The sequence below is a fragment of the Diceros bicornis genome, chromosome 12, assembly GCF_020826845.1.
Source record: "Diceros bicornis minor isolate mBicDic1 chromosome 12, mDicBic1.mat.cur, whole genome shotgun sequence".
Classification (NCBI taxonomy): Eukaryota; Metazoa; Chordata; class Mammalia; order Perissodactyla; family Rhinocerotidae; genus Diceros; species Diceros bicornis.
Window position 1 is genome coordinate 75,260,911 of NC_080751.1, and position 11,721 is coordinate 75,272,631.

An 11,721-nucleotide genomic window follows, 5' to 3' on the forward strand; every position below is an offset into this window, starting at 1 on the left:
TTGGTGTATATGATAGGAATTTTCCACTATAAAAGGCTTTTTAAAAGACCCTCTAAAAGATAGATGCAAAAGGAAGTATATCACTGGCTATGCTTCCTATTCAGCAATTGCACGAAGCTTTTGTTGAAAACAACCAAAATTGTCCATCTTTCCTGGTACTGTGGTAATCTTTGCTCCTGTAAAGTAACTGGAAGGTACTGCATACTTAAATTTCTACCAAATGAATTCAAAGGCAGCTTAAAATCTTCATAACCATTTTCAATGGGTTAGAATATTCTATTTCCAAGTTTTCATAGTACGCAAGTATCTTACAGGTGACATATTAACACGTACCTAAAATGGAAACGTTTCCCACTGGCCATCTTAAAATATGCTCACTCCTTAGTACAAACTAGTTTCAAAAGCAATTGTTTTCTCACATAATGCTACAATTTCTTTTCTTGGAGATGGATTTTTTGTTTTAATGTCTACCAGCCATACTTACTGATAGACACTTGGCATCATAGAAAAATCAACAGTCAGAATACTGTTTAAAAAAAAATGCCTAGGGCTGGCCCCACGGCCAGTGGTTAAGTTTGGTGCTCTCCACCTCAGCTGTCCAGGTTCAGTTCCCAGGCGCAGACCTATACCACTTGTCAGCAGCAATGGTGTGGCGGTGACCCACATACAAAATAGAGGAAGATCGGCACACGTTAGCTCAGGGTGAATCTTCCTCAGCAAAAAAAAAAAAAAAAGCCTAACATTCTAGAGTAGCCTGTAAATCTTGTTTCCCAGAGACTGACCAGTGAACCTGTGAATACTACCAAGTTTCATAATCACTGCCCATCTTATTCAAAGATTCAACTGCTTAACATTACCCACAAAACCCCATAACTGGGTACTTGTAACAGCAGTATTTTATAAGCTGAAGAAAACAAGACTGAATTTGCTTATCAGCTCCTCCATATTTAACTCATGTCACCTCCTGTAACTTAAAGCTAAGAAGCTTCACCTGTTTCCTCCCCTCAGGCTCATCCGATATGTTCCATTTGGAGCAGCTCCAGACCCTGAAACTCCCAGGTTATGGAGACGTGGTGGCTGACCCCAAAGGCCTAACAAGTGCAGTTTAATGAAGCACACACTTAGAATCCCTAGCACTACTTAGCCACTTCTTTATTAAAAAATTCAGTATTTATTGTTTTAGATATAAAATAGTAAAATCTCATTTTACAGATGAGAAAATAGCCTCAGAGCGGTGACACCCTAAGAACACTACGTTCTTAAGCTATGCTCCTAAAGTAAAAATATACATCCACCTATAACTCAGATCAGTTTTTGGGTTTACAGCCACAAAAGCTGAATTTTCCTCCCTTATGTTCATCTGGTATTTTCTGAAGACCAAATATATGCTAGACATTGTTGGAGATGATGATAATTAAGACAAACAGAAGCCCACGGCAAAGGCACAAAAAATGCAGAGCAAAAGATGGCTTCGTGCTGGGGAAGGGTGAGGTGGGTTCGCAGCACATCATCCAGGGCGTAAGAAAATCATACATTCCAAACCGGGAGCCACCGAGCGTAACGTGACAGGAACTAGTAGGGCACAGGCAGTAGTAATGAGCAAGGGGCAAACCGACTTCTCTAAGGATAAAAAGGAGGGCTCTTGGTGACTGCTTAAGAGGGGGGGCCTTCCTCACTGACCTGTGAATCTACCAAGGCCTCAGCCACCAAGCAGGGGCAGCATCAAGGGCACTCACAGGCATCAAACATCTCGTATGCCGCACCGCCAGCCTCTCGCCTCTACAACAGCACCAGGAGTCTGAGATCAGCTGCAATTCTCACGAGGCCTGGCCCTTATTTGCAAAAACGGAAAATACTGTTTCACCTCACAGGCTTACTGGGACTAAATGAGCTACTTTCCATGTAGGACTAATTTCATATAAAACACGTTACTTGGGGTTGCCTTCCTTAACAAAATTTCTTCACTCTATATAAACAGGAAGGCAGATCTTGCAAGGTAATTTTAAGGTTTAGCAATCCTTGAAAGCCACGTGGCACAAATAGAACTGCAGACTGCTCTGATACCGGCTCAACACAAGGATGACACAGGGAAGCCATATTGTACAAAAGAAACTTTGTAACTTTGAATGAGCTCTGATTAACTAAACCAGACAATCTCTATGGATTTTAAGCATCACCCCCGCCCCAGGCTGCTTTAAATTGATAACTTGGTTCTCTTTAGCTCCTTAGGAATGTGATGACCCCCGGGGCAGAAAGTCTATGCTGACAGCCATCATCAAAGAAAACTGAAAGATCAGGGTACAGGGCGTTGGTCTGTTCTCTGCATATCCAGTAAAACAAAAGACTATCAGGAACTAAGAACAGATGGATGCCCCCACCCAGAGACCAGCCCCCTATATAATCTGTTCTGTAAGATGGTTCTTTGGGACATGAGTCACCCATCTTCCCCCTTGCTAGCAAGCTGTAATAAACTGCCCGTTCTCTGCCACCATCTTGCCTCTAGACAGTTGGCTTTTGTCTCGCAGCAAGCACGACCTTTGTGCGGTAACAACTCCACTCTCTGGGGCAGTGTGGTCATCTATCGCTGCTCCAGGGCCCTCACTTGCAGTGCTCGTCTCAAAGCCTTCATTTTAGGACTGGAAAACCAAGGAGTAGAGTAGCTTACCTACCCCAAGTTAACACACCACTTAAGAGTATATTAAAATCTATTTAATCATACTCTTACATTTTCCTTTTTAAAGTCCATTTAAGATCTAACACAAATTTATGTATGAAAATTCAATGATTCTGGGGGAAGGGAAAAAGGGAGTTGTTTACTGGGCATAGTTTCAGTTAAGATGAAAGGTTCTGGAGATCAGTTTCACAACAATGTAAATATACATAAGGCTACTCAACTGTACACTTAAAAATGGGTCAGATGATAAATTTCGCATGATTTTTACCACAATAAAACAAATTCAGTGAATAAAACACTACTTTCTCATCAGATTTTGCTCTTGGAAAACACTGTTTCTTTGGAGGAACTACCCTTGGCCCGTTCTCAAGCCCTGAAACCTGGCCTCTTTCTCTTAAGCTGACTATTTTTAAGTGTGGCTTCCCAGAAGACACAGCATTCCCGTCACGTTACAGCACTGTCCTGGGAGCCAGGATGAAGGCTAAGTCATTCCTTTACCCATACTGTTGATACCTGTGTATCTTTAGGTTGAACCATGTGAAAGTGCCAATATTCACCATTTTTGGCAATTTCATATGATTACAACTATTACATCACTGTATACATACAGTGTATACAAGTATATCCCTCACATGCATCATCAAACTTCTTGGCACAAACTTCAGGCACCCTCTGTTCAAAATCTTCCAGGCTGTGAAGGAAGCTACTAATAATGTAGACAGTTGTGCATCCATGTCTCTGAAATTTTGAAAAACATGCCTAAAACAGAATATTGTGAATGATATTTTATTTAGTCATTTTTGTTTACAACTGAAACTCTGGGAATTCAAAATTAACATCCTTGCCTGTGAGCTTCTTATAAACACCAGAAAAAGTTTCAACCTACAAAAAAAGAAATAATTCATCACAAAACTTTTAAATACACACATTCATCTTAAAGCCTAATAATTTTGTGAAATTGTGCCCCATACGGTTTCTGTCCTCAGCAACCAGGCACTGAGAAGACAATGACTATACAGGACGAGCCCTCCACAGTCCCAAGACTGGGGACAAGCTCATCTTCAATGCCGTGGGTCAGGACGCTATACCACGGCACCTGAGAGCTGTGCTCCTCTGGCCACACGGACAGAGTCCCCGGGGGACGCCAGGGGCTGTCCACATCAGTTATGCTTTACCAGGAATGAATGAAAGTGACAGTTCTCCCAGATTCTACCACCACCACCACCCTGCCCCTAAAGAATATACAGCCTTACTAAAAGTCATTACCATGCCATTACTTTCATTCCATTTTTCCTCACTTAAAAGGTAGAGAATAACAATTTTTAAAAATCTCCCAATTTAAAACGTGACACACAATCCAATGGGAAGTGGGCCAAGACACAGATGAAAGAAAGCCGGCCACTGAGTTTACAATTATTGGTTCTGGTGGTACACGGAGCACGTTATGCTGCATTCGACCCTCACCTGTGTCTGGACCCTTCCACAATAAAAAAAGCGAACCACTACCTTGTGTTCCACATTGTTCTGCTGTGCTTTATCCAGATGGACCTTTATGAGCCGGCTGCCATCCAGTTTCACGCGGATTCTCTTGCCCACAATTTCACTTGGGAAAACCAAGTCCTCCAAGATGGCGTCGTGCACGGCTGTCAGAGTGCGGCTTAAAGAATACAGTGACAAAAGTGAGAAACCTAGGAAGACCTGCCCTCTTGTGAGCCAAGAGGGCACCTCTTGAAGTCAAAAACATAAACGGTCGATTCCAGGTTCCTGAAATCAAATTCACACTAGTTGAATTTCAAATAGGCAACTTACATTTAAATCACACCAGAGCTGTTGCCAAACTAGAACCAGGTAACAAACACCCCATTAATTTATTTCAAAAACTTAGTATTTCAAATGTGATAACACGTCAACCACACTACGAGTGATTATCTCCAGGGAATGGGAGATTGATGAGGATTTTTATTTTTACACTATCTTTAGGTTTATCTTCACTTGTATCATTTCTCAACTAAATCACCGCAGCAACCTCTTTACTAGTCTTGCTCATCTCCGAAACCACCCCCCCAATGTTGTCAAATTAATCTAAAATACTGACGTGATCACATAACTTACCTGCTGAAGATCCTTCCAGAGCTCTCCTTGGCCTCCAAAATACCACCAAAATTCCTCCTTGTTCTCTATGATCGAATGAGGCAGTATTCCATCCCCAAAGACCCTGTCCTACCACCAGCTCTACCACAGGGGTCCCTCCTAGGAAGGGTCCCAATTTTCAACCCATCCCATCACAAACTGCCGATGGAATCTTGCTCCTCTCCTGAATACCACTTCAAGTTCACAACCTATGTGACTGCCTGATGACAAGAAGGTCCAATAATTCCAGACGTTGAGGGTCCCTGCTGTGCAACACGAGATGTCAGAAAGCAGCGCAAGAAGAAACAGTTCCTGTTCTCAGTGTTTAGAGCCACCGTGCACTGTGGAGACATCTACGTCTTACTCATCCCTCAGCAGATCAGACACTACATTCTACTCATTTGCTGTCCCTATCTGGCAGTGCCCATACACACAATAAACGTTTTCTAGGCGCTCTCAAATGACTGCCATGGCCTTACTGTTCCACGGCCAGAGACAGCAAGCTCGAGGAAAATCCACCTCCCAAAGCCTTCATCACTCTTCAGAAAGTAAACAAGAGACGGCCCAACTGACCACTGTCACCCATTAATTAAGCATCTTATTCTTACAGGACTAGGAAGGCATATAGATACGGAAATTAGTTCATATTTCTCCCTTAAAATAGAAATTAGAATGGAATCAAAACTAATCATAGTCATCTCTCAGATTCCAACACTGTCTAAAATCTTTTAAAAGGGGGAACAATGGCAATGTAACTTTAATAATCACAAACCAGAGACTGAACCGCTTCAGAGGAAAAATGACAGAAACTCTGCTATAGATAAGCCAAAGAAAATGTAAATCGCAGCATTTAACACGTAGAGGAGAAAGATAACCACCAAAGGTGGCAAGCAATCTCAAGCAGGAAGCCAGACTGGAAAGTGGCATAACCACTATGCCCCCCGGCCCCCACCCCCCACGATGTCAGTGTGAGGGAGAACGGAAGGCTCCACACAGCAGACCAGGTCACTAGGAGCACAATGACGTCATTACCCGAGAAGGTGTGGAAAACATAGATTTGGGATGAGGGAGAATTAAGGCTGTAGATTTGGGAGTCAGTCCCTTAGCTGAGTGCAAAGCAAAGGATCTGTTTTTATACTCTAGTACTAACTCAGGTTCTCAGAATTGAGATTACAAAGACACTTTTAAAGTATTGTGCTCAACTACCTAAATGTTCTTGATTATCGCCTATATTTGATCTCTTACCAATTATCTAGAATACAAAAAAAATTCCTAAAGTCTTATGCTACTCCAACTGCCCATAAAACAAGTTCAAAGTACTGAGCCCTATCAGTCAAGTTCCAGAACACCTAGCACCTGCCTTTGCAGCCTCATCCACTACTCCCTTTCCTTCCTAGCCACCAGTGATACAGTAACATCTGCCCACAGTACTAGCGTCCCATCAACTTCATTTTCCAAGGGTTTTAGAAAGAAGACTGAGTTTTTAAAAATTCCAGCATAACTATCAGTAGCTGTAACGAGCAAATTCTCCAAGCTTTGGGTTAGTTTTCTCATCCATTAAGGAGGAATAATACAAATTATATACTTCATAAGGTTGTTGGCTATCTGCCAGTTAGAGATACTAGAACATTTTTTCTCAAACTGGTTCCTAGGGCAGGGTCTGCAGGAATCCAATAATCCAAGTCTGTGTAACCAGAGACTTGAACAACTACCAGAAGGCCCAGATCAAGGCGCCAACCATCAACATCTGAGTTCACACCCGACAGGCTGTGAGTCAGTCAGTTTCACAGAACAGCGTCCATCAGCACCTAAGGCTGCAGTGACACCAGCAACAGAAAATCCGTCCTTTTTTAACCTTATTTCACAGCAAAAAGAAAGCAGATACATCCCAGCCCACCTCCACTGTGTCTGGTGTGCTTTATCCACAGCACTAAACTAACGCTTCCTTCTCGCTGCTCCTATTCTTTGCCCCAAGAACTGGAGGCAAGAGTCGTACCTTTTATGACAGCAGTGACCTACTATACTACCTATGTGAGTTAAGTTGAAAACATTCTACATATAATTACAGAGTATACCAAAAGTTACTCTACAAAACTCCCCATGTTAACGGTTTTCTGAAACTACCAGTATTTATTTTAGACACCTACTGCAACTCTTACTATAAACAACCCACATAAATCAAGAGCTGTTAGTAAGACTAGCACAGACATTTTGATGCTGATACAATACTCACCTCCTGGGACGCTTTTGCTTATTTTTTGTACGGCTTTTTCGAGTTGGCTTAGGCAGAATTCTCCTCTAAGGTAAAAATTATCATGCAACAAAATAAAAAATAAAAAGGACTTTAAGTTGGCAGAAAGCTAAGAACTGTCAAACTGCTTTAAAAGCAAAGACTTATTAAGAATAAATTCAAAGTTCAAGAAAACCAAACAACCAAGATTAAACAAGTTATTGAGAAATCCAATGAAGTGCTTCCTGATTTCTCAATAATTCGCTTAGAATCATAGCTTCTATTAAAATAGTACTGGAAAAAATCAGTTACTTCATGATTTGACTTATCTCCCAAATATTACGTACCTTTCCACATTTAATCAGGCCCACTACCCAACACAGGTACTAATATGGTTACTGAGCCAGAATACAATTCCTTTAATTCCTCATCAGTCTGCCTCTCAATTCCCATAGACTTCTGTTGGCAGCAAGGCCAGATCTGAACTTTAAAAAAACCTTTCTTGACTATTTGCCCTTTTTCTTACCAACCATTCTTTAGCAACTGTTTTCCTCCCAAAGTCTACATCTGACTCACCTGAGCAGTGAGAGCCTCAGACAGGCAATTCTATCAGGCAGAAAAATCACGGCTCAGAGTAACCACACACCTCAGTTTGTCTGATCACCTCTGTAAGCAACCCACTACATTTATGGCATTGCAAACGTGAAAACCATTTTAGTACTACTAGCAAAAGTGTACTTTATCTTTTCCACCCATTGCAAGCACAACTCTCCCAGCACCCTACTGAAGTAGCTTCTCTGTATTCACAAAAAGGTTATTTTAATTATTCCGCCCATCAACACAAAGTCTAAACACAAGTGATTTTAACAAATTCACAAAATAAAACATTCAACAACAGCTACCTGAGCAATGAAGACAACGTGCTTCCCACTGAACTTTTTCTCCAATTCACGTACTAGCCGGACTTGGATTTTCTGGAAAGATTTCAGTTGAGGAACAGGAACAAAGATTATAATAGCCTTCCGACCACCACCAACTTCAATTTCCTAAAGGAAAAAAAAAAAACGACACTATTTTAACTTCATAACCTCCATTCTTCCCCCAGGTACAACATCAAGTGGTGACATTCACCGCGAGCACCGTCATCACTGCGACACGCGCATCGTGGGCGCTCCTTTCTTAAACCCCTTTCCAGCTCATCTCTCGCTGCCGGTACCACAGCCTCACCGTCAGTCCTGCTCACGCCTCGCGAATCCGACGCGCGCAAGTTGCAGCTCGTGAACTAGTTGACAACCAGCACGCACGGGTAACCTTCTACCCCAGGAAGTAAATCTAAGTCGTCTGCTACCAAAGATGAGGCTGGCTGTCCCCTGCACAGATCTTTTCGCAAGCTCTGACTTTCCAGGCACGCTGTACCTTCTACAGCCAAGACGTGATATTAACAACTAATTTCGGTAACCTGCGCGCTAAACAGATACACCGAGGCAGGACGACGGCCTCGACAGTAAACAGTACCCGCTGCGGTCAAATTAGGAGCCAAGTCTAACCTCCAGAGCTAACTTGTAACGCATGCTTGTTGCAAGTTAATGGCGAGAGCAGGCCTCAGAGAATTTCCCGTCTCTCTGCCACGTCCTACTCCAGGGGCAGTGAGACTACAGCCACCGGCCCCTCTGCACCGCCGGCCCCGCCGCCCGGGCCCCCAGGCCCCGCACGCGGACACGCCCCCACCCGCCGCACGGCCCAGCGGCTCGGGGCCGTCGGGACCCCCGCCGCGCTCCCGCCGACCGGACTCGGGTCACCTTGGCTGCCGTGATGTTGAGCTCCCGCAGCTGGGCCTTGAGGTCCGAGTTCATCTCCAGCTCCAGGAGCGCCTGCAGCACAGGAGCAGAGCCGCCTCAGCGCCCGGCCCACGCGGCCACCCACGTGCGGTCACCCCGGGCCCCGACACCCGCGGCCGCGACAGGCGGCGGGGGACGCGACAGGGGACACGCGACAGGAGACACGCCACAGGCGGACAGGGACACGCGACCGGGGGACACGCGACAGGCGGACAGGCAGCCGGGGACACGCGACCGGGGGGCACGCGACGGGGGCCCAGCCCGCCCCTCCCCTCACCTGGGAGATGCCGGACTCGAACTCGTCCGGCTTCTCGCCATTGGGCTTCACGATCTTCGCGCTCGAACTGAACATGGCCTTCTGCTGCAAGCACAGCGCGCTCTAGGCTGGGCGGGGCTCCGCGACCCGGGCGCAGACCACCGCCACCGCCCGCCCGCCTGGGAACCCGGCCCCGGCCCCCGCCCCGGCCCGCCCCGAAGCCATCGGGGGGCACGGGCCGCGTAATCGGCCGTATCCTCGCCCGCCGATCAGGGCCCGCCGCTCCACGGCTGACTCCAAAGCGTGCTTTCCTCAAAGTCGGCAGAAAAGTGCCGACAGACAACAAGCCGCACACCTACCTTGATGAGCGCCGGCCCGGGAAGAGGCCTAGGTCTCGCGAGAGCCCGTCAAATCCCGGCGGCGGAAGGGAAGAGGCGGGAACAGCGCAGGGAGAAACCGGAAGTACCATTGAGAAACGGTAGAAACCTAGAGAGTCCCAGGAAGAGGCTCCGGGGGACCATTCCGTCGGTTACGCTTTTCCGCCGTAGGCGTCTCGTTTCCGGTGCTGTTCGCGGGAATTTATGGGCCGGCTACCGAGGTTCGAGGCGGGAGCCAGGCAGTTGTACCGGGGTCTGGGCGGGAGCCCTGGGCCCAAGAAAGGAACTTGGGCTCTCCGCTAAGCTAGGACGTCTGGAAAAGGCTGACTTAACCCGGGGACGCTCACTTCCCGCTGAGGCAGTGGAAGGAATCAGAGACCAGGATTCCAGCTCCGCCTGTGGACGCTGCTTGTCAGGGCCTCTGGAAGCCGGGGGCGTTACTAGTCAACGCCCGCCGGTCGTGGGCCGCGGACTCCGGGCTCTCGGGGGGATTGCTGGCGCGGAGGACGGGTCCTCCAAGACCGCTGTCCTGGGGCTCGGCGCGGCCCGCTGGGGACCACTGCCCGCGTGGACAAGGGCTGGAGGGGCCGGTGCGGCCCTTCGGGGAGAGCGGAGGGGGGCGGGGCCGAGCGGGCAGTCCCACCTGCGGGATGCCTGTGGTGAGAGTCGGGCTGGCAGGTGGGTCTGCAGTGGATCACAAGTACTCAACTCAAAGACGCCTCTATGGGAAAGTGCCTGCGTCCTGCCCTCTGTCTCTTCAAATTCATGTAAAGGAGGCCCTGCCCTGGAGAGGAGCTGGAAACTTCATTCACAAGTAACGTGGTGCCGGTACTCTGCTAACACTGCGCTGGGTGCCGGCTGTTAGGCAACCGACTGGATCCGTGCCCTCAGGGCGTGGTGAGGAGGACATCGCATAAGGAGTAGACTAGACATATGGTGCAAACTGGAAGAACATGTGCCAGTAAAATGAGTGGGGGCGTGGGGGCAAGGTCCACGCTTTAGGAAGTCAGGGACGTCTTTGGAAGAGATGGAATTAACCAGAGATGTGGGAGCTAATCGCCAGGGAAGGAGCATCCCACGTAGGGAACAGATTATCTGGCTGTGGTCAGGTAGTTTAATCTACTTGAGCTTCAGTTTCCTTGTGTGTCACATGTGACATTTATCTGCTGTGGGCCAGGCACTGTGAAAAATCCTGAAAACAGTACACCAGATGATCTCTAGGATTTCCAACCACCTTCACTAAGCTAAGACTGCATCTCAGATATTTTCAGCTAGATAGTCTCTTCTAATGTAAACGCAACTGTCTCCTTGGAAAATGAAGAATCAACTTGAAGCTTGTTCAAGAAAGAACAGTAAAGAACAGCTGCATTTGTAAACTCAACTGGGTGATCATTCTGAACCCCCTTGAAGAATTTCCATTTGCTTACTCTTGTTCTTGCTTTTCAACCTGGCTTTCTGCCACTGTACCAAAGTGGCAGTCTAAGGATGCATTCAGTAAAGTCCTTTCTGGTTTCCAGTACTTTGTTGAATATGAGTAGTGAGAGTGGACATCCTTGCCTTGTTCCCCATCTTAATGGGAAAGTGTTCTTTCACCAGAAAGTATGATGTTAACTATAGGTTTTTTGTAGATGTTCTTTATCAAATTGAGGAAGTTCCCCTTGATAAATAAATGACTGGCAATAGGATGTTGGAGTATATGAGGAAGCCATTTGGTGTAAAACTAATTTGGCCCAAACTTCTTTTTCCAAAATGGCCTGACGTGGCCGTTGAGCATGCATTTTATATCTGCTGTAAGTATTTACTATGTCCCAAAGACAAGAACAATGCCGTTAAGATAAGGATGTAACTTCCCCCACATTGGCATTTCCGTAAGGACAAGCATCTCTCCTTAAACTAAGGATTAATTGCTGACCTGCTGTGCTCATCTTGTGACCACCCACCTTGCAACCACTGACCTGCTGTGTTCATCAAATTGCTGTGCTGGCAAAGCAGTCTCGTGACTATTGTAAAAGGGACATTCCAGTCATATGTGATGCATGCTCTTCGATGGTATATAACCACTCTGTACACCCCACTTTGGAGTGCTCCGTTCCTTTGTGGAAGAACTCTCCTGGGCTATATGGTCCTTAGAGTTGGCTCAGAATAAACTCGCCCCAATTTTGATTTATGGATTTTTTATGGATTATTTGCATCGACACCCTCTATCCCTGTTCTGA

At 46.4% G+C, this 11,721-nt stretch overlaps 1 protein-coding gene and 1 non-coding gene across 2 annotated transcripts; both read right to left on the bottom strand.

Annotated features, from left to right (window-relative positions):
- Positions 1-3,444: 3,444 nt before the first annotated feature.
- On the bottom strand, positions 3,445-9,573 carry RPS7 (ribosomal protein S7). Its single transcript, XM_058551866.1, has 7 exons — positions 9,488-9,573; positions 9,150-9,233; positions 8,834-8,905; positions 7,937-8,080; positions 7,038-7,102; positions 4,181-4,331; positions 3,445-3,556 (listed from the first exon to the last, which is right to left on the bottom strand). Exons 2-7 carry the CDS (start codon positions 9,222-9,224, stop codon positions 3,479-3,481), a joined length of 585 nt encoding a protein of 194 aa, XP_058407849.1. The 5' UTR covers positions 9,225-9,233; positions 9,488-9,573; the 3' UTR covers positions 3,445-3,478.
- LOC131412310 (small nucleolar RNA SNORA73 family) lies at positions 3,631-3,838 on the bottom strand. Its single transcript, XR_009221753.1, has one exon. It is a non-coding gene; the product is annotated as a small nucleolar RNA SNORA73 family (small nucleolar RNA).
- Positions 9,574-11,721: the final 2,148 nt, after the last annotated feature.